General features: G+C 35.1%; 1 protein-coding gene across 2 annotated transcripts in view; it reads left to right on the top strand.

Annotated features, from left to right (window-relative positions):
• LOC142342502 (uncharacterized) overlaps positions 1 to 8,588 on the top strand; it is a 32,130-nt gene extending 23,542 nt beyond the window's left edge. The window contains exons 3-4 of one of the 2 annotated variants that reach the window (XM_075393849.1): positions 4,271 to 4,471; positions 8,122 to 8,588. In XM_075393849.1, coding sequence (XP_075249964.1) covers positions 4,271 to 4,471; positions 8,122 to 8,516 — 596 coding nt within the window. In that variant the 3' untranslated portion in view covers positions 8,517 to 8,588. The remainder of the gene's footprint in view (positions 1 to 4,270; positions 4,472 to 8,121) is intronic. The other variant, XM_075393850.1, reaches the window with a different exon arrangement.
• The last annotated feature ends 15,291 nt before the right edge of the window (positions 8,589 to 23,879 follow it).

The following is a 23,879-nucleotide window of genomic DNA, read 5'->3' on the forward strand; positions in this document are numbered from 1 at the left end:
GAGACCCTTTTACTTTTGTTACTTAGTTCTTTGTTAGAAAGATAGAACTATGAAAAATTAGTTGCTGGCAAACTATGCTTCACTTTTCATATTCCGAAACTCTTTTGGAATTTGTATATGATTATGCTATTTCTGCATTTTTTCTGTTCTCCTTCTTTTTTGTGAGTTTTGAATTTTTCCTCTCTCTTTTTTCGTATTCGTTGACGGGCTGTAGTTGCAGTTCTAAATTGTTCTAAAATAAAGAAAACATTGAGTTATGTGAATACAGAAATTCGGTATTGAAAAGAATTCAAAGGTACTCCCTGTCTTTACGTCAATTTTTTTTAATGTCTTTACAATTTTAATTTTATCTCAGAAGTTTTTTAGTTGCAATTCGTTGTTTCGGGGTCACCAGTCATGGTACAATTGTTTATGATTAGAATCTTCACAATTTCCCATGATTTAATATCATAGTATTTAAACTTTCTTTATACAGATAATATGGAAAATAGATTGATCTGATTGGTTACAATTGTAAAATAAAATAGTTGGGTACTAACCAAAAATAGAAGTAGTTGGAAGAGTTGTGGAATAGAAAGTTGAAGAAGCAAGAAGTTGATTGAATTGAAAGATCAGTAGAAAATTGTTTTATTAAAAGGGAAAGACCACACAAAGAACTCTTAGCATTCGATGGCCTGAAACAAAGGGGAAAGATAACCTCGAAAATCTGATTAAGTCTAAACTAGAATGTAAATAAGATGGTGACAGGTAAAAGTGGTCTATGATTCCTTAAAATGTCGTGTTTTTACCTAAATAATATTGAATCGAAAAACTATTACATTCAAATAGATCTTATACAAGCGAAAATTCTTTCTTATTTCATTGACACTGAAAGTTCAAAAATTTATTTACTTTATGAGACAATTATCTCAAACTGCCATGGCCTCTTTATAATTGATAAATCGAACTTCCAACATAGTAAAGTTTTAGCTCTTTTAGATTCTACCAACACAAAAATTTACCTATTATCAGAGAAAACCTTATTTTGTTTAGCAAACTGAAATGTTGCCTAGCATTGTTGACGCACTTATTGATTCGGCTCATACGGAAAATTCTTTGGAAATTTTCTATTTATTAGAGACAAAACTTATCTTTCAAAACCGTTCTTTAGAAACCTTGTGTATTATTACTAACGAAGAAAAAAGAGTAATATTTCTTGTTGTTACCGAAGATCATGAAAAAGAGGAATTAATTATTCTCACACTCGACAAACACGCTTTCTTATATCTGAAAAACTATATTCTCATTGCAACAACAGTCGAACTTGATATTTTTGAATTTGAACTTCTTCACTTATTTTAAATATGACAGATGTGGCAGCAGCAGCAAATGCCATTGCAACTGCTATAACAACAAGCATCGGTACAGCGACAGCAGCTGCACAACCTGCTCCTACAGTTCAGCTTACGCCTTTCTCAGGGGGCCCAACAGAAGACTTTCGTGTGTTCAAAGAACAAATTCAAAGCTCAATCGCACTATCACAAGTTCCTAACGCCGGAAAAGTTGACTATCTCAAATTGCATTTAAGCGGGGGAGCACTTAGTTATTTCTTAGAATTACCAGCAGCAAGTAAAGCAGACCTTACAACTGCTCTCAGATCACTTGAGACTCGATATGCTAGTCAAAATCAACTTGAACTGTATAAACTTAAATTTCAAGAACGCAAATTCAATTCGACGAAGGAAACACCGGAAGATTATTTGACTGACCTGATGAAATTAGCAAACATTGCATTTCCAAGCACAACAGGAGCTGGCGCAGTTGATAGAAGTGGTGAACGAACAAGAAGAATTAGAGACGCATTCATTGCTGGAATGCCAACACAAATAAGGCTCAAACTCTTACTGCGTCCTGACACCGATACAGTTGACAATTTATGTTCGCAGGTGTCTAAACGACTAGTGCTTAAAAGTATTCTTCCAGACGATGAAGCTAATGCTACAGCATTTAACGCCGTCACACAACCAGAAACTTCAACGTCATTGGTTACAGCAATCAATTCAGTTATTGAAGCACAAAAGGATCTTGTAAAAAATCAAAAGGAAATGGGAAAACAAATGACAAAACTGGACAACAACTTCAGGAATAGTCGAGGAAACTACTCTCGTGGATATACTCAATACAGAGGTAACTTTCAAAACAGAACACCGAGGTGGACTGGACGACTTCAACAAAATTGGACTCCTAGAAACCAAGGTCAAAGTCGCCGAGGATACGGATACAACAACAATAATTACAACAACAATATTTACCGAGGACAACAAGGATACAGATCAAGATTTAATCCTATCATCTGCAGAAACTGTGGGCAACCGGGTCACATTGTCCGTGACTGCTTCTACAAAAAACCACCGGAAAGAGGCGGACATTTGCCGTATGATGTTTATACTGGACAATCAAAAAACTAAGTAAGCCACAGCCTGAAATTTTTTTATCAACACTAGCTCACTCAATTAACAGAAAATTTATACACACGCACGGTGAAAAACTTTTCTACGTATACCTAGAATTCGAGAACTTTTATATCGAAGCTTTGCTTGATACTGGCGCATTTTCTAGTGCAATGTCTCTTCCCAATTTCGAGAAAATCAAAGTACAATGTCCTCACTTAGTGAAATCACAATCTGAAAGTAATACAAAAACAGTAAAAATGGCAGATGGGACTTCCGCTTATATAGCTCTCAAATGTTGTCTCATAATATCAATCGGCGGACAAACATTTCAAGAAATTTCAGTGATGCCGAATACAGTTTTCTTCAAACACAATCAAATTCTGAACTCATGAGGAAGTATTTCATTTTAAAGGAAAGTGACATACGAGAGAGAGTAATGCCATTAGTGCCCAGTTATTCAAGCAGTTCACCAATGAACGAACTTTGTGAACAAATTGCAATGCGAATTCAAAATTCATAAATCGCTTTCTTACACAAGGCTGTGGTCATTATCGCTTAATAAATTGCTTTCAAATGCTTTGAAAATGCTTTCAAAATTTTCTCCTTAATAGTGATAAAATTTAATTTTAGAGGCGCAGTGTCATGGTACATTTGTTTATGATTAGAATCTTCACAATTTCCCATGATTTAATATCATAGTATTTAAACTTTCTTTATACAGATAATATGGAAAATAGATTGATCTGATTGGTTACAATTGTAAAATAAAATAGTTGGGTACTAACCAAAAATAGAAGTAGTTGGAAGAGTTGTGGAATAGAAAGTTGAAGAAGCAAGAAGTTGATTGAATTGAAAGATCAGTAGAAAATTGTTTTATTAAAAGGGAAAGACCACACAAAGAACTCTTAGCATTCGACGGCCTGAAACAAAGGGGAAAGATAACCTCGAAAATCTGATTAAGTCTAAACTAGAATGTAAATAAGACACCAATGTTGACCAACTTGCTTATAAGATCGATTTGACAATAGTAAATTCACAAACTTTGGTTTCAGCGGTAAATTAGCATGGAAACATATGGGCTAAAGTTAGAAATCAAATCATGCAAAAGTCAAATTAAGAAACTTGCGAAATATTGAAGCTTGAGCTTCAACAACATATAAGGAAACACAAATGAAAGGTGAAGTGATTACGAGAGATGCCTTCAAGTAGCATAAATGTTGATATAGCCGTTGTTAGAAACGGCTAAAACGACTGACAGTTTGTGTATGGTTAACCAATATTTTGTTTTCTGTCCATATATTTAAGTGTACTGAGATTTTAAAAAGATTTTTTGCAGAAAATTACAAGAAATGTTAGGTCCTACGCTTTATGGAGCTCTACAGCCTGAATAAGTAAAAGGCCAATTATTTTATTTGAAATTTTTGGTTTTCGCTCTTACTCAGCATATTTGAGCTATATCACTTTGCTTATTATCTTTGTGTGTGTCTCAGTTTTAAACTTTTCAGCTTTATTTCGCTTACATTTATGGAATGCTGTTTAAAAAACATTTTTAACAGTTTTTTGGAAACAGTTTAAGAAAAACTGATGAGAGAGCTATCAAAAAGAACTCTGATTTCGGACAGTTGGTCCGAAAACTGTTGTTTTTGATGTTGTCGTTTCGGCCACTAAGCCTCCGGGCTTTCTTATCCTACTCACTTTTCAAACTATAGAAATTGTCCAGTCTCCGGATTGGAAAGGAATTTTTTCCTCAATATAAAAAAAGGTTCCTATTCCGCCTGTCGCTGAACACGGAGCAGGAAGCACTAATTTGATTGCTGTTATTATTGATGACGATCCAGGTGTGGAAAGTGGGCCAGTAGGTGGTCGAGGTGGCGGGGTAGTTGTTGACAAGTATGGACACCTGCCACTGATTGGATCGTGTTTTGTGAACTGGACTAGGGTGATGTTCACGTGGTCATACCACAACTCCCTCCAGCCTCACTCCTCCCCAACTGAACAACTAATCCTGTCACAACTCAACTCGTACTGCATGCTTAAGAGTGAGTGAAAAAGCTTAGTTACTTTCATTACCTTACTACTTTAGCAATAAAACATCACAATGCAACCCATTGTAACACTGCCACTGTTTTAATAATTGAAACTCGCAGCCCGGATCGAGGTGTCACCGCTAAAAATCGCCAAAAGATGTACGATTTGCGGTCATTTTGAGTAAAAAGTGTAAGATTGGCGCTCAATGTGATTAATGCGGTGAAAAAACAATTACGCAGTGCAAACTTTTATAAGATTCGATTAAAAACATCAATGAAAACGATTTCGTTCCGCCTGTCAAATTCGCTAGCTCAAAATCTGAAGAGTAAAGGATAAGAAAGAGAAAACTCTGCTAACACAAGTGAGAGAAATGACGTCAAGCTTTTCCCTATCCTTAAAGCCTTTGCGTTTGGGTTAGGGACTTTCACTGGCAGAATGAAAGCATATTTATCACTGTTTTTAGCCAGTTTTTTCCCGATATTTCAATGTGCTTCACAGGAGAATTCAGCACGCTTAGTTTTGTATATCAAACAGAAAGGAATGGTCTCGACAGACAAAAAAGTATAGGCAAGTAATTTAACAAGGATGTTAAATTTAGTTCATGTTATGAATTCAAGTTTGGGTTTAAACATGTCTTTAAACAACTGTAAATTGAAGTCAGCTAGTATTAACGTAATGTAATGGCATAATGAGCTGAAGGAATCCTTTCTGCTAGCGCCCCCGCCCTATAGCCGTTCTTTTTGCAGCTCCAAAATCTAAGAGTTGTGAATTGTAAATGCGATATTTGTTCCGACCCACTTTTAATGGGTGGAGAAACTATACACTCAAATGGGTTCTTTTGTTCAGTCAATTTTGACCGATCGATATAATCATCGTAGAGAGTTGTGAGTGGTATCAAAAAGCTCATCCAGAGTAGAATATGGAATTAAAAAGATTTTTTTTGATTTTCGTTTTTTATAGGGAGTTATCGAGGTTTCGAGGTTTGTGAATAGTGAACAATATTTCGTTGTTTTTATTCGCATGTTGCGTATTTTTGACCAAATTTTGCCAATTTTGCTTTAAAAATATGGTAAAAGTGGTCACGGTAGTCTTATTTATTTTATCTTTAAAGGTAGAGTAGGGTTGCTGAGTTGTTAGATCCGAGTTTTTCGGCTAGAACTTATGCTTAATTTTTTTTTAATTCAGACATTTTTCGTCAAAAATCTGACCAAATCGGTTTTTTATCCCACTTTCTTAAAGTTTGCTGGAAGTATACAACTTAAAACTGCAGTCATATTCTTTCTAAGCTCGAAACGAGAGCTGTAGTCCCACTGGCTTTAAGAGTCTTCTGGAACTATAAATTTGCCAGTTTTTGGCAAATTTTAACTCGGTAATTATACAAAATGCATTGTTTTTCTTTGATATACGGAAAAAAGGATCTATTTTGAAACCATTCGAACAATTGAGCGTTTTTCTAGACGCGCAGCAACATCAGGGCTGATCTTGATCTCACCCCCGGATCTTTAGGGTAAAATTTAGATTTTAATGGGGCGAGGCCTTTTTTTCAATACTTTCAAAAAATTTCTAATATATAGTTTTTAATGTAAATTAATTATGAGAATTTCAAATCAGGGCTCGATTATTTGCAGATACCATTTACAAAACATGAGGCTCACGATCTTATATTATGGTTTTAGGATTAAGCTCATTGTTTGTATGGCTGTGACCAAATGTTTTCGTTAAAATTTATAGGATTTCTTATGTTTTGCTTTTATATATTATACTTTATGTAATTCCATGAACTAATTTCCCAAATCAAAGATCAAATTGGCTTTTCAGACGTATAATTCAACATAGACAATGGTTTCAGTTGATATCTATAATTTGTTAGAACTTTGAACATAATCATTTTAAGACAATGTCCGTGACTTTTAGAACTTTGCAACTATTTTTTTTTATCTTATTTTTCTTCTGGCGCAATTTCAACTTTTATTCAACTTCTAGCGTAGTATTCCGTAAAATAATGTCAGTAACAGTTTTCTATTTAACTAATGGTTTCAAGTTTCTGATACTACGAGTTTTCAATTTTTGTAGCAGAACAGCTTTATTTATAAGTTAATTTTGTTTCAGTGTCAAAATATCACATTATTGAGGGGTCCATTTGAAGGAAAGAATAGTTGTGAAAACGTACAACTTTGAAAAAGGCGTATCTGAGTATGTTTTAAGTGTTTGTTTAACAGTTGATGCTTTGGTCTGAGACAGTTCTTTCGCAAAATTTAGTAATTTTTTTTTGCCTAAATTTGTCTTTATTTGTTGTTGTCGTACAACACATACCTGTTAGTGATAGGGTTTGATTGCTTCCCCAGGATGTATAATTGCACTTCTTTAAAGGTTTAAATTTATAACTTTTAGTTTTAAAAGTTTTAAAATTTTTTTTTTTAAAAAGGTTTCCTATTTGCTTTCAAATTTTTCACCATGTAACACAATCTCACGAATCAGAAGTCTCAATTAATTTGATGATTCAAAAAATTTTTTTGGTTGGCTGTTTGTTTTGACTGATGGCGTCGACTATTTAGTTTCTTAAATACTTTCGAGGTTTCTTTACTGTTTAACTGTTTATCTTTTCGATTTCGTTTTTTTGTCGTTTCTACGGAGTCCTAAGGGATAACCGCTGATGTTCAGCTGAGAAGCAAGCGATGATTTACAATTCTTGCCGATAAAATTTTCTAATTATAGTGCCTTGAACACTGTGGTGTTGTAAAATTATTTGTGAAGTCTTTGCTTCTGCCTCTATTTGTTGTTATTTTGTAGTCTTGCGACCTTTTTCATTAATAACAGGCCCAATTGGCCTCAGAAGGTGTTGCAACTTAATCCATCTCTTTTTGTTGAATTCTTATGTTTGATATAGCTTTTGAAATTATTTGTTTTCAAAAAGATATTTGGATTTTTAAGCTTCACTTTTTTAAAAACCTTTTTTTGGTCATTTTGTAGCTTAGGCTTTGTAAAGATTGTTCACAAACCGTTTCCATTGATTTATAATTCAATCTTTCAGTTCGTTTCGCCGATCCGTTGCTCGGCTTTGTTACTAGGAGGTTTAATAATAGTTTGAGTATTTATATATTTGCACTTATTAAAGTATTTTCGTTTTTTTTTGGATTATAACATTAATGGTAGGTCTCATTGGCTTCGAAATATTGCACAATTGAATATTTCCTATGCTCTTAGTGTCAAATATATGCTTTTAACGGCTTCACTTAAATTTTTGCTCAAGTTTTATCGAATTTTTTAGTTTTGAGAGTATTGGTCCGGCTTTTTTTTACTAATTGTATGACGTACACTAGAATGAGAGATCTCAATTGCTTCCATGGAGATTTAGATGAAAAGGTATTAATCACTTTGAAATGAATTGTTTTCAAAAATAGAAACGTTTTTTTTTAACTTTGCATGTTTTTGCTCTCTTTTGTCGACCTACTACCCATTCGCATTGATGAGAGGTCCCATATCTTTCCTAATGAAGTAAAAGTTTTGATAAGGTTTTATCTGATGCAAGTTTGATTTCGTCATGATTATTTTTAATATAGACATCATATTTTGGTCGTAATTAATGCTTGTTTGATTTTTATGATTGTCTTTTCTAGTAGTCGCCAATTTACTATTCTAGAAGAGCAAGTATTTTTTTCAGTGGTGCTCAAAGGCACGAAGCTAATCACAACACAAATGACAACATTGCCTCCAAATGCGGACAAATTCGACTATTATCGAAACGGCTTGCGTGAACGGGACGGGAACATCGCTTTTCTAATCTCAATCACACCTTGTTTCAACATTCCCTCATCTGTAAACAACAACAACCGAACTCTGTTTCCTTATATGGTAACGAACAAGCATCTAAACAAAACATCGAATTATTCCTCAATGGTGGTCGTCATGGAACGGATCACTGGGAAGAAGTACAAGTGCAACTCAATCTACGACATGAATGAACTTCAGCAGTTGAATTATTTCACAAAGAAAGTGAAAAAAGCTTATGAAGACTTTGTGGAGAATTGTTCAACACAGTGTACAAGCTCCATATGAGCAAAATGCATGCACAGACACTCATATAGTCTGTCCTAAAAAGTTGAAGTAATCGAACGTTCAAAGAACCGTTGAAACATGCAATTGAGTATCAATGTGGTCATTTGAAAATCTATATTTTTTCCTTCAGCTCGATTGCATCTGTTTTTCTCTACAATTTTAAAATTTGATATTTGACCTTGAACTCGTACCAGTTGTTTTGCAAACGTTCGCTTATTTCAACTTTATGCGACTTGCTATGATTTTATCTTTTCCTAGCCAATTTGTCCAAAAAACTGTCAGTATGTTGAGCACAGGTTGCCCTAGTCAAGACCTCGGCTTCTGAAAAGACCCCCAGAAGTCTTGTACAGGGCCAATATTGACCAAAATTAATCGATCCAGCTTCCTGGCTGAAGCAATGCAACAGCTAATTTCGGTCGCGCATTTTCTTTCCATAGGTTGAGGTCTCAACTAGGGTTATACTCGTCTATAGGAAAGTTCACAATTAACATCTTTCGATAGCTTAATTTTGTAAAGTGAAATACGTGAGCATTATGTAGATTCACTTATTCAATGCCATAATTACTGTTCCCCTATGTTTGACATGAAATGGGAGAACTTTTTGCTAGCCAAATTTTTGTTCAGACAAATTTCCGCCTTTTTGAGCGCATCTCACACCAACATATATGGTAGCCATTTAAAGCCCTCCGCGTTCAAGTTTTTATTGCAAAGAGAAACTTCACTTAATTAAAAAAAACTCAAAAAAAATTCTGAAAAATCTGTGTCCATTTACGGTTACTTCTTTCTTAACTTAAGCTTTCTTAACTTTCCTATTCTTTTTTTGCTCTTTTCGATTGATTCGGTTACTTGTCATACGTGAATGATATTTATTTTGATTTGATGCAGTAACTCTTAATACGAACTCAAAACTAGTTCTTCTTCTTAGCTCCTAGACTTAAATCGATAATTATTCTGATAATTTCACTCCATTGACGTTTTTAATTGCTCTCAAAGGAAGTTTGTAGCAATTACATTAGTCCTGTCGGTCATTGTTATGCAATTTTTCGCTTGACCGATTTTTGGTTTAACGCTTTTGACTTTTCGTCCTCAAAAACGCGATTAACAGGTAGCACCAGCAGGCTTTAAGTTTTCTTAGAGCCTTTCAGCTCTATTTCAGCTCAAACTGTTTTGGTGACTTATACTTATGGGGTGAAGGGCGGTTCTTAGAGGCTGAAGACACCCCACGCTTTTACCCCCCACGCCCCACCCCTCCCCATCAGCCCCCTGCTGCACCCACCCTCCCTGCGGCTACCTTGTTAATTGCTCTCAAAAACAATTTGTAGCAAAGATATTAATCCTGTTTGTCTGTTTTATGCATTTTTTCGCTTGGCCGATTTTTCGCCTGATACATTTGACTTTCGTCTTCAGAATGAAGCTCTCTTCTCTCTCTCTATCCCTCAATCGCTCTCTCACTCTATTTCTTTTTAATAATGCCGCACTTCAGCTGCTGTTATGTGATATAATACCGTTATCTCTGATCCTCATTGACAATGAGTTACATTAAAAATGTTGTATAAATGTTTTTTTTCATAAATGACTTAACAGGCACTTTGTAGGGAATCATTGTTAATTGCTCTCAAGAACAATTTGTAGCAAATATAGTAATTCTGTTTGTCTCTTTCATGCATTTTTTCGCTTGGCCAATTTTTCGTCTGATCCATTTGACTTTAGTCTTCTGAAACGGGATAAAGAGGTAGTAACCACTTTGCATAAAGTTCTCTTAGAGCCGTTCAGCCCACTTTTTCTTCAAGCATGCGATTAACAGAAACTGTTTTGGTGACTTATACTTAAGGTGTGAAGGGCGGTTCTTAGAAATTGATCCCACATCCCAACTCACCCACCCACCGCCCCACATCAGTCTCCCAATCCACTTTTGCACCTCCGCTGCGCTCACCTTACGCCCCTTCAATTAATCTAACGCTAACCTCACTAAACCGTGGCTAGCCTCTGACGACGCCAACCGAGAGCAATTTGCCCGACTTATGCTTTTTCTCCTAGTAATCAGAATCCGCAGTTCAATTTTCTCCGACTTGTCGTTTTCTGCTGCTGTTTCTCATTGATCTGCTTTTTGTTTGCTGCGTCAAATTATTTCAGTTACTTTGGGCTTTCATTTGCTCATTCGGCTATATTTGCTCTTCAATAGTAGTTGGTGAACAAGTTTTGTCAACCAAATTTGACCGTAATCGAATTAATCAGGACATATCTTTTGAAATCAATCATAGTTTTGTTGGAAAATGTAGGAAAAAAAATAGAAGTCAAATCAAATTTAAGAAACGAAGTCAGGAGCTCTATTCAAAGCCACCAATGACAGAAAAAAATTGGAACTCAGCTGATTTATGTTGATACCACTGGAACATACTCTACAACCATTGAACCAAGATGGTTCAAATTAATTATCTCCTTTGACCTTGATTGGCAGCCAGCAGTTTTTAGCTTCTGCCAAAACCTTGATAGGCTGCTTTCCCCAAAATTTTCAGTTACAAAAGCTGTTGCAAATTTCTCACCATTAAGTCAAATTACGAATTTTACGCTAGGGCAAAGATCTTTGCAAAGATAGTTTTCTCAAATGCGGTGATACCTTTTTTATGCCGTCAAATTGAAAAACAGAAATGGAGCTTTTCGTTCTACCAACAGAATCATGCGAGTTTTCTTGCTTTACTTGCATTTTGCACCTAATAAAAGAATAAAAGCAACTACTTGTACTTCAAGGAAAATCGTGATGTTTATCGATGAAAATTTTCATTTCATTGTTCTTCCTAGACCAACAGTTTGATAAAACATTTCAAGTCTTTCGGAAAATGAAGCTCCGAAAAGACTAGAAGCGAAGTTTTTCAGAATTGCGTTATTTCTGGCTGGTCAAACAATTATTTTTTATGTGAATGGAATTATTAGAGCTTGCATGATAGACACGCTGCATTGTTGCTTTAACATGATCGAATCTAGTGTATTTCAAACGGAGCTTGATAATGCGGATGCGAGAACATTATTTTTGTACCCAAGAATATTAAACACTGGCATGCCACTTAAGTGAGAAAGACTCATAGTAATTTTTAAAATAGATAGTGTTACCTGGAAAAAGTTAATTCTAAGAGCATCTATTTGTGAGCAGGAATGACGGGAGGACGGGACTGGCACTTTTTATTATCTGCGGTTCCACTGAGAAAGCGCAGTTTTTGAGAGCGCAATTTTACTATCTCTAAAATGCATGTAAGCTCATTTTTTGATAAAGTTGCAAATAAAAATTGCAGACAGAAACTGCTTATAAAACAGAATACAAAGTATTATCTTTAGTGAAGTTTTGTACAGCATTTTTGCAGCGTGGTTATTGAGCACAAAACTTTTTCTATAGTGTCTCTCGGCAACTTTTTGACACCCAAGAAGTAGTTTACACCGCTTTGATTTCAATCCAATACAAGTTTGTGCAAATTGTGCGAGCTTTTTTGTTCCTTCGTTTGTCGAAAAACTGGGAATCTTTGTACTTTCCCTACTTTTTTTTGTTCAAACAGTTTTTGACTTTTTCATGGCATCCCAGGCTAACATGTGTGCTATCAAATTAAAACTATGTTTAGAATTTCACGCAAACAGTAATATCAAGTTTTCAGATTTTTGGAAAAAAAGAAAAAATATTGGCAGCATTTTCTGTTGCCTGTTTTGCCCAAAATTTTGACTGGCATACCAATTCAACAATTACGTTACTTTTCCATAGATGACTGTTTCTAGAATTCAAATCCACTAAAAACAGCAAAAAACAAATGTTAGCAGCATTTTGAGTCAATTTTTGCTAAATTTTGATCAACATAATTCTGATTGAAAACTTCATACTCAACATCTGTGTCCTACCATCGCATAACCTCGATAGATTTTAGGACCAGCAAAATTGAAATTCTTGCGATTAACCATGAAAAAGAAGTCAAGTTACGCCCTATCCATGTTTCCCGCTCATTCCTTAAAATAAAACTGAAATTAGTTTCTGGAATGGAAACAGGTATTGTTATTTTTGGATAAACCATATATACATAGGAATTCACATAATTTTGGAAGAAATGTATAGCATGCATATGTCGAGTCGCATAACCTTGAGACTTAAGAGAAGGTCACAAACATTTTTGGCAACAAATATTCATTCAACTGCTAACCCAGTATCAGTGACTATGACTCTGCAGCGATTATAAGCTACCATGATTTGGCACTTTCTTGGGGTATAAGGTTGAAAAACATGTTTAAAACAGAAATCAAGTTCTATCACTCATTCAAAGAAGTCAAAGTATGTCATCAAGTCAGATTAAAAACAACAGTGCACAAAATTCATTCAGCTTTAGAGTCTGTGAGGCAGAAAGAAACCGCAGCAATTCAATTCACTACATTTTCAAGTTATCATCAAAACTATTTCAATCAACTGCAATCAACAATAGTATTTATATCGTATTTCAATCAACTAAAATCATATGCTAATTTACGGAAAGTACTCTAGTACATAGAATCAATGCTATTAGTTTGTGTCTGTAAGTTCTGTCTTCAGTACATTCATTCAGTATTAATCAGTTACAAACTGATACAGTAAAAAATCTTGTAGATATTCGACTTCATTTTTTCTTCTTGTTTATTTCTTCTTACTTTGCTGCTGAGCTTCGTAGTGTTTGTCATTAGCCTTAATTTGTCTCGAAATATCCAGTGCCTCAGCCTGGTCAGTTGGCTCCCAAGGCTTAAGTCCGTGGCAGAGGAAGAAATTAGTGTTGGATCCGTAGCTGTCATTGATCTCTCGCCAACTCAAACGGGAGGAATCGGATTTGTCCAGAATTGCACGAGCAGCCGTGCCTTCCAGATGTCCATTTCCAGACATTGTTTAGACAAACAAACAATCTGAAAAGAGCAACTTAATTTAAGCTGCAACTCAAACGATTATTCTGACCTTCCCGAACCAGCGGTCGTATGAAACTTTGAGGAAAGAAGTCTCAAAACAGAAAATCAAGTTCAATCAAGTTCAATAAAGAAACTCGCAGTATCAATGAGCGAAGCTGGATTGTTATCTTCTTAGATCAGAATTATAGACGCAACTCAGTATCAATTCATTCAATAAAAGGAGCTGCTCAGCTCGAAAACAATCCCGTAACTCATAAGCAAATTACGGATCTCCCAACCCCCCCCCCCCCCCATCCCATGGACACAATTTTGTTTTCATTCCAACTTGAAAGAACAAAGTGCCTTTTTGCACTGAAAATGATTTTCATAGGTTTTTATAATGAATAAGGAAGGACTAGATATTACAGCTGATTTTGTGAAGGCGAAATATCATTAGAGAAGGCCATAGTCTACCAGCACCAAGTGAGGGGGGGGGTTCCCCTATGTCTACAGATTCAGATAAGTTATACAATCATAACATATGAGAGTTTTTAATTTCATTTTTAAGCGGTGTTTCTCGGTGAGACTAAAAATTGTGAAAACAATAATCAAAGCTGAAGTTTCAAAGTTTCAGTCACGAGGCAATTTGTGTAGCCTGATAGCCACGTTTTCAGTGTGCATTTGTAATCTTCTTCACCGTAGCTTTTTTTACTTCTTGAAATAACCACTGCCGCCTTGTCCTTGAGATTTTTGGTAGCTGTCATTCGCTTTCATCTGGCGGGACATGTCCACAGCCTGTTGCATGTCCCCCGCATCCCATGGCTTCAGTCCGTACGACTGGAAAAAGCTGGAATTCGATCCAAAGCTCTGCTTCACTTCTTGATTCGAGAGACGAGAAGAATCACTTTTATCGTGCATGCGACTCGCCTCTGCTTCAAAATATCCATCAGAGTAGTTATTGGACATTTTCAGACAACGCAATCTGAAAAGTTCGCGGAAATCAGGCGAATAGCAATTAAAACGCTTCAAAATCCATTCGACGCTCTAAAGTCGTCTAGTGTTCCCAATAGTCGTATATACATGCAAAGTTTTTTTCCAGTTTTTTTTGCATCTCTTACCTTACTCATGTGTTATGACGTCCACTGGAAAAAGCTATCTTCTCTGGTTTTAACTATTGTTCAACAATCAATCAAAGGACTTTCCAAAAAACCTTAACCGATTAAAAAAACAGAAACAAAACTCCCGAAACCAACCATTTAACATGGACCAACAATCAGACTGATGAACCATAAGACTCCCGAATCTGAATCTAAAAGATTACTAGTAAAATAGCTGCAAGTGATACGTCATCAGGGTGACTTCTTTAAAGAGTTAAATTAACTGAAGCACTTAGCCAAGCTCTCCGCAAAAATAATAACTAACGAATCTCTTGGGAGTTAGGAGTCAGAGTCTTGGAAAAAAGATTTTCTCTGTACACAACTTCATGTTTGACCTTAAACGTAAATAATGAAATTATTTCTAGGTTACGGATCTTTCGAAAGAAATATTTTGATTTGTGCACTTATAAAATTCAGCGTCGTTGTTAACGTCCGCAACAAACAGAAAGAACTTGGAAAAAATCCACGTCCAGGGAAGTTAATGTCCAATTTAAGGAAATGTCTAATTTACAAACTGCAGCCACAAATACATGATTATTATAAGGGGAAAAAGAAACATGCCCGGCAAATTGTCGGAAAAGAGCCGCCGTTGATTCCCATAACCAAGATTAGGATTGGAAGAAGAGAAAAAAAACTAGTGAAAAAATGATTTTTGTACAAACAATTTTGAAGTGCGGTCTATTTTGATGTCATTTTGGAGCTGAACAAACTCGTTTGGTAGTGAGAACAAACAGGGGCTAGTATCAATACCAATAAGCATTAGCGATGGTAACTAAGAACAAATTTTGAGTAACGGGCATCTAAAATCGGGCTTTATGGATTTATCCCGTTTATATTTTTGATTTCGTTTTTTTTTGATATTGACTCTGTTTATTTTGAATTGCTTTGCTGAGCAACTGCTGTCTAAAACCACTTTTAGCAGAATGAGAGAAAAGTGAAACTAGCCTAGAGAAGTCAAAAAAATTTCACGCAAAATGTTGAACAATCTGTGAACTATGGTGAAGCGAAAAATTTTTATTCGACGACGTAAAAAAAACATAGGACAAGTCCTGGCGTACAATTCAAAGAATTTTCATTGACTAAACAAAAGAAATAGACCTAGAGCGGACTGTGAGTGAATTGGGAAAACCATTTCTAAAAAATACAGAAAAGAAAAAAAGAAAATCAATGTCAAAATGCCGCATGTGAACAAAAAACAACTAGCGAGAAAAGGAAATTTGGTTAAACAAAAAACTAGGCCTAGCATGAACTAAGAATGGTTGGGAAACCTATTTAGAAAAACAAATCCTATCCAAAAAATTGAAAAAAACAGTAAAAATCCAAGTGAAATTGCCGCATGTGAACATAAAAACCACTAGCGAGAAAGCGAATTTTTGTTCGAACACCGTTTTCTCAGTCTACTTTAATATTAGAGCGAAAAAGTTTCACGCCGCAAAACATCCAGGTTCGCTCCACTTCCTGGTTCGGCGTGACCAAAATAACTACTCCAATTGACTTCAAAAATCATGAAAATGAGTGAACAGATCTCAAAAAAAGACAGCGCCCCAATACAATTCAAATTCTTTGAATTGTAAAAAAAATTAGGAACGCTATATTAGCCGGCTGAGAAGCTGAGGCGGCTCTTAAACATAACCAACTAACGTCGAGAGAATCTCTCTGAAACGACCACTGAGCAGGTTCATTCAACTAATAACTCATTGCTCAGCCCACTGCAACAAATCAGGTCCAGAGCCTCATCATTTCTAACTTTAAAAATGTTTTCGCACAAACAAAATTTTGACTGTTCGAAATTTTATTGCACGATTACGGTCGGTTTTTGGGTGATAACGTCGCTTAATGTTTGAGCAGCTTCTGCTACAATCATTTCAATACATCTCTATTGGGTCCTGGGGTGTTCAAATTCTATTCCTCAAAAAGCAGTGTGAACAAAAAAGTTATGCACCGTTTTTCTCAAAAGAAGGTCTAAACTAAGTGTTTACAACAACGTTTTCACGCGCAGGATTTCCTCTTTCCCAACTACTCGATTCATTTTCAAAAACCAGGTTACCACAACGCTTTTTTTGAGTTTCAAAATTACGACGACATCAAAAATAGCTCCAAGTTATAGATAAACAGTAATAGGTTGTAGTTAATAGGAAACTAATACAATGAGAACATTAATGATAAGCCAAAACTGTTCGAGAAAACAGCAAACATTGAAAAATACTTCAATCTGTTGAATTTGACCCACAAGACCTGGCTCCTATCGGTGATTGAAAGCATTCACATTGATTGCTCCTTTTCTGAGAACATCAGGACTCTACGAAAATATAACCTTTCCTCGGAATAAATGTACATATATCTACTTTGGCGGTTAAAAGTTGCTGTGTTAAACAGAGTGAATTAAAATAGGCAGAGACAACTTCTGAAAGTAAATAAGAGTAAAATATTTCATTCTATATTCTAGGAGGAATATTAGATTGTGGCAGAGGTCATCCAATCCACACATCCATTCTTATACTGTACAACAATCTTCATCATTTACAAACGGAATGTAATAATGGTATGACCAGCATATATATTGTATTGTATGGCATATTCTATCTAACTATGGCAAAATAACTGAACTGAATAGGAATTGATAATTACTAAATTTCAATAATTGCACAATAGGACCACATCACTACAAAGCAACTTACTTTTGCGGATACTTTTTCCAGTTGTACCCTCTCCACGCTTAGTGGGCATTTACCATAAACAACCCCCCGAAGGCACATACTTTTACGAATAGTTTACTATGGGTCTCTATTTATTACGGCTGTCTAACCGGCTGTATTTATTACAGAGGTATTTATCACGGGCCCTCTAACCGAGGGGTGCAAAATGTGTTTGTGTGTGTGTGTGTGGGGGGGGGGGGGTTGGGGCGGGACAAACGGGAAAGATCCTGTGTTGCACATTATATCTCTAGAAATATACAAAAATTAACATTTCAAATACACAATAAATCTGATGAAATAAAATGCATCTACTTCAATTAGCAGCAACAGGTATGTGCAATTTACATTTTAATAAATAGCGTGGATTGTGATTAGCAAATGATGAGTCTATTTCCTTCCACCCAAAAGGGGTTATGAGCAATTTTATCGAAAAACTCTGAGCATAAGCTAATAACAGTTGCCTTGTTAAGGTGACGCTATCGGATGAACCGCGAAATCTAAATGCACGAGAGTAATCGTAACCAAAATCACATTGCAGTCATTGCTTATTGGACAAAAAGAAATGGCAATTATTTCAAAAAAAATCATGTGCCTTTGCTTTCTTTACTGGGTTAATTTTTCTTCTGCGTGATTAGAAGTTAAGCTTTCGGAAATTCTTGGGTTAATTTTGAATTCCTGTGGATCGCAAAACAAGGAAACTAGAAGGTAACCTAGCCATAATGATCCCAAACAACATCAAATATGAACCAAGAATGAAGGGATAGAGTTATTACAAATTGCGAGGCCAATAGGATTGAGATAACACAAAATGAGCTAATTTAAGTTACCTTGTCATTTAGATAGTAAATAAGACATCTTGAATAGTTCGAATGAACTTTCCTCAGATCAAATATTTATGCAAAATTTAAATATATGATGACTTAAAATGCTCTTAAGTTAAGAAATTGTCTCAAAATATTTTAGGTTAGTAATTATCGCGGTGAGTTGAGCAAATGGTAACAATTGACGAGTATAATTTACTACTGAAGTCATTGGAAACAAAAAATCGCGGACAGTGGAGCGTGCAAGCGCCTTTTATGCTTGGTCACGTGGTTTCTAGTTTCCAATTGAACAGAGAACAAAGTGTCGAGTGTTACTTATTTGTTATTTTCAAAGTGGTTCGATATTATCAAGTTAAGATGGTACTCTCAGTTTGTTCGAATTATCCAAATAGTAGCTATTCAATACTACTTAATTTGTTTAAATGATAGAATGGACTTTGTTCAAGTCAAGTTTGTGTTTCACGCACATGTTCATTTTAATTCCAACCTAATAGCAGAAAACAATCATGGCCATGTTAGTGAATGTAGCGCAATTCGGTGCATCTAAGCCCTCTCCATAGACATAAAATTTTGCGAACATAGCTTACAGATTGCTAGAAAATAGCAGCAATAGCTTCGTAGACCTGCAGTCTCAAAAAGAGAGTAACAGAAACAGACCAAAGAAGAAATTCTTTTTGTTAAATTCTGATGTTAAATTTTGATTACGAATCCGTATAAGTTATTGCTGTTTCTATTCGCTCCTCTCCAAAAAAACATCATTTAGAGTGACAAGCATTCTCTTGACCTTATCTCCTTGAATTACAGTTAAAAAAAAGTAAGTTTCAGAGCCAGGAAGTCATTTTTGAGAGGTAGGTAAGTCACGCGGAACCAAAAACTTAATCACGAAAATGAACTAAAATAAACTCGCTCCAATACGAGTGAAAAATGACGTCACTCACGCAGATCCGTTCTACCGAAACTCAAAGGACGGGGCTAAACGCTGGACCACATGTATAATTTGAGAGTCCAACTCCTAGTCCTCTAGGTATGTAGTTATGTATTAAAGAAGGTTAAATGCAAATATGAATTAATAAGTTATGTTAAACAGCATTAAATATGAACCGGGTATAATTGTTAAGTTAACAAGATTGAAAAAGCACTAGTTAGCACAGGTTGATTTGTTCCAAGTTAAACTGTAACTTAGACAGAAATTACGAGCTGTTAAAATGAACTTACCTTAATTCCGAAATTGTGCTAAATCAATATTTCATGACTAATTTAGTTAAGAACTAGTCACAAAATACTCTAAGTAAAAATCTATCTCAAGTAAGTTGGGATTTAAGCAAGGGAACAATACAGGACTACAATTTAAATCTGAAGTTATCGGCGACCAGAAAGTGCTGGTGGATGAGCGTGCAAGCTCCTTTTACACTTGCGGACACGTGTCTCTAAGGTATCCTATTGGAGAAAGAATTATCAACACTTATTGCCGACAGAATCATCAAAGTTAAGTCGGTATTCTTGAAGCGCCGTGATATAATCATGTCATTGTATTCTCAGTTCGAGTTAGTGATCTTAAAATAGTAGTTTATTCAAGACTACTTAATTTGTTCACATGTAAAATGGACGTTATCCAACTCAAGTTTGTGCTTCACGCACTAAAACGTAATTCTCAAAAAAGCACCAAGATTAGCAATTAATGTGACTGAGTGTAGCACACTTCAGTACATCCCATCCCGGTCCGTAGGTATTAAGTCAAATCATCAAATGTTACAAAAATAAATAATTTAGTTAGCTTAACTTTATAATAATTAAGCATTAAAAGTTTGTGAGGTTGAAAATTTTGTTGACGTTCATCGTAGCTTCTCGTTACTGAGTTTTTCTCTTGAAGAAAGAGCGAAGTTGTCCTATGTTACACAGTCGTAAAAATAGTACGTCCAATAGTTTAATGTTTTTAGGGGACGTTGTAGTGGACCGTTTGTAGATTTTCTATGAAAGTTGTGGTGCAGTTTATACATCTAAAGTTGAGTAGTAAAGATAATAAAGTTTGAATATACTTGTTAATTTAATTGCCTACAATGGCAAGCAAGGAAAATATAATGAAATTAAAATGAAGGCACACAACAACATAAGAATTCGGTTTCGTATTTCATTTTTATTTGAAATTCCACTGATTATGAATACTGAAAAATAAAAGTAAGATTTAAAGTTATATTTCAAGAAATCAAAGTTCAAACATTATTGATCGCTTTGAATTGTCTTCCTTTGAATTTATTTGATCACTTTGAATTTATTTCGCTATTTTATCTCTGAACCATTCAATATATACACGTCCTTCAAAATGTGTTCATTCTGAAGAAAAAGATAAATCAAAGTTTATGTGAATAGCAATAGGGAGAATGCACAATAGATTTCTTGAAAGAAATGATAGACGAACTAAAGCAGGACTAAGAACAACATTAATTTATATGTAGCGGAGGGAGATCAATGCGCCGTTCACGTTTTAAATTGTGGAACAAATAATGAAATTACTTAGTTGTAAAAGGTGAGCGGTCGACAGTTTAAATTATTGACATTAGGAATATTTTCTGTATGAATAAGTTTGAGTAACTCGAAAAGTCGTAATCAGGAATCTGATGAAAATAAACTACAATTTCATTAGAATTGTGAGACATGTATTTGAGCTTAAGAATAAAAGCAATCTGCTGGAAAAACTGAATGATAGTTACTGAAGTGATTGTGACCTCATATGTTCGTAACAAAAATCGTGACAAAATAAAAAACCGAGAAAGCCAAAAATAGCCCCAGCTATTGCTGTGCCGCTAATAATAAAGAAACCTAATATCGTTGGATGGATGGCTCGGGCGAGGCACTCAATTTGGAAGGGGAATAAGCTAGATAAACTATAATGGTGCTAAAACGTCTTGAAGATGGAGCGGTTCGAACACTCCTCCATTATAAGAATCTATACTTCTGGTCCGTACTATAGATACTTAAAAGACGGGGCTAACCGCGGGACCGCATGTATGATTTGAGATTTCAACTTCTAGTTGTTCTCTAGGTATATAGTTATGTATTAAAGGAGGTCAAATGCAAATATGATTTAATAAGTTATGTTAAACAACATTAAATATGAACCGGGTACGAGGGGACATCATTGTCAAGTTAATAAGATTGAAAAAGCTCTAGTTAGCACAAGTTGATTTGTTCTAAGTTAAACTAAAACTTAGACAGAACTTAGACAGATGATAATTTGAACTTACCTTAATTCCGAAATTGTGCTAAGTTAATATATTTTTAATTATTTAATAGTTCGGAGACTTTATAGTTTGAAAAAAGAAGTCTGTTATGGCGTTTACGTAGTCATCGTCACCTTCAACAGAACTTGTTTGATTTGGTTGTTTCTGAGTACTTTTAGGTTTTGTTTGGTTCTGTTGTAGTGTTATTTCTGTTTGGTGCATACAAGTTAGGGTCTTGTTGTGGCTGTTGCTGTTGTTGTGATTGTTGTTCAAGATTTGGTTCATTGTTTCTATTTGAATTTTGCTGCAAGAACGTTTGTTCATATGATTGAATAAATATATTGCCATAGTTGCTAAAAGATGTATTTGGTTTTTGATAATTAGACTTCCTACGACCAATGAATCTTGTATTGCCTCTGTTATTCTTTCTATAATCATTAAAGAAAGTTAAATTGTCTTCTTGGTTCAATTAGTTCTTTTCTTAGTTTATTAACACTATCATCTATTTGTTTCTTTGCAGAAACTGTTATAGTCCTCACTTTCATTTAGTATTGTACTTGGGAATTCAACACCCTTTTCGATGTTGTATTTCTGTATAGGTTTTTCTGTTATGTCAAATATAGCGTAACGTATAATTCCTTTATTTATTTATTTGTATTGGGTGATTCTTATGATTCTCTATGAATATGAGTAGAAATTCTTCAGGTTTTGGTCAAAGTTTTTACAAAAACTAATTCAGTCTTTGCGGCAATAATATGAGGCACGAAAAATGTTCCTGGTGAAAAAAAGATTTGATCAGGGCGCCCTTGTTTAATGAATTGCGTACTTGTCTGTTGTAAAACGATCGGTTGTACTATTTTCAAAGCAGTCATTTTAGTAATCTATGGATAATCTTTCTCAATCTAGAGTGAGCCGTAGCAAATTAAATTTACTTCAGTTTGGAATTCTACTGCGGGTATACCGAAGTGAAGTGCCTTAAGGAATAAAGACGAAAATCAATACCTGTTATGTTCTGTCTCTGTTCTTTAGTAACAAACACTTTATGGGGGACTGTATATTTACCGCCGGTTTCAAAAACAGATTGACTAGTTGTGTAGATAAGCATTCGGATTGATGAACCAGTATATGTTTTTGAATCACAAACTGCGTTTTGTAGATGCAAATTTTGTCCACGGTTTACTAGAGCAAAGCATGTAGGATGATTAATGATAGCGGAAGTTGATCTTGGGTCAATCATAAATTCTCCTTCTGAACTACCATTTTTTTGTGTCTCGGGTGGCAAAGCGATGCAAGTTGAGATATATTCATGATTTAGTACTACTCTCTTTAATTGCGTCAGGAGACTTTAATAGTTTCAAAGAAAGAAGTCTGTTATGGCGTTTACGTAGTCATCGTCATTTTCAACAAACTTTTTTTGATTTCGTAGTTGCTGAAAATTGTTAGAATTTGATTGTTTCTGTTGTAGAGTGTTATTTCTGTTTGGTGCACAGCAGTTAGGGTGTTGTTGTTGCTGTTGTGATGGTTGTTCAAGATTTAGCTCATTGTTTCTATATGTATTTTGCTGCGGAAACTTTTGTTCATATAGTTGAGTGAATCAATTGCCATATTTACTAAAAGATGTATTTGGTTGTTGATAATTACGTTTGTTGAATCCAGGAATAACCACTTCTTGGCTGATAACCTTGGTTTCTAGGACAATTGAATCTTGTATTGGCTCTGTTATTCTTTCTATAATCATTAGAGCATTTTACATTTTGCTTTCAAGTGTTTTAAATTTATCTAGTCCTCTAGCGCGATTAGAATCTTGTTACAGAAAATGTTAAATCGTTTACGACTAAGTGATCTACAAATTGTGTCCAGTCTATTGAAAGATTTTCAGTAAGTTTCTCTTGCGCTTTAGGTTTTAACCCTTGTGTTCTTATTCCTCTTAGAGCAAAATTCATGTATTTCTGACTTCTTTGTCTCTCTTGAATTTCTTTCCGTTTCCTTACATTCCAAATACCTTCAATACTTTCTGTTATCTTTTCTGGCCATCCTTTATCAACTCCGCTCTTTATTCTATGTAGATAGCTGGTTATTAATATTCCTTCATGCATGAATGTGTTCTCAACCTCAAGTCTAAATCTGAATTGGTCTCTGCCGTCAGTGAATCTTTTTATAACGTCATCTTTTAAAGTATACCAATCTGTCGTAACTGTAATTTCACCCTCAAACGTTTCTAGTGCTGTATCAGTAAGAAGTGAGCTGAATAAAGATTGTTGCCTTTTATCATAGCTTGCTTGTGCAGCGGGCGCTGTAGGCCTAGTTCCTTATGAAAAAGTATTGTTTTCTATGGAGTTCCAAAAAGAAGTGACATCCTGATTAGGATCTTTGCCGAGAACCATGCAAAAAAATGGTTTGGATGTGTTACCGGCGTTTCAGGTAGAGGGATAGGAGCTGGTCGGAGACTAGTACTTCCCATCAGTAAAACTAGGACGTTATAAATGAATTCGAATAAGAAATTTAAGATTAGATGAGAAGCCTCTCTAATATGAATGAAAAAGTTAATTTTAATACCTCCCTGATAGCACAAGCTAAGTTTAGAGCCTCTCTG

Source organism: Convolutriloba macropyga, chromosome 7 (genome assembly GCF_964194025.1).
Source record: "Convolutriloba macropyga chromosome 7, txConMacr16.3, whole genome shotgun sequence".
Taxonomy (NCBI): domain Eukaryota; kingdom Metazoa; phylum Xenacoelomorpha; order Acoela; family Convolutidae; genus Convolutriloba; species Convolutriloba macropyga.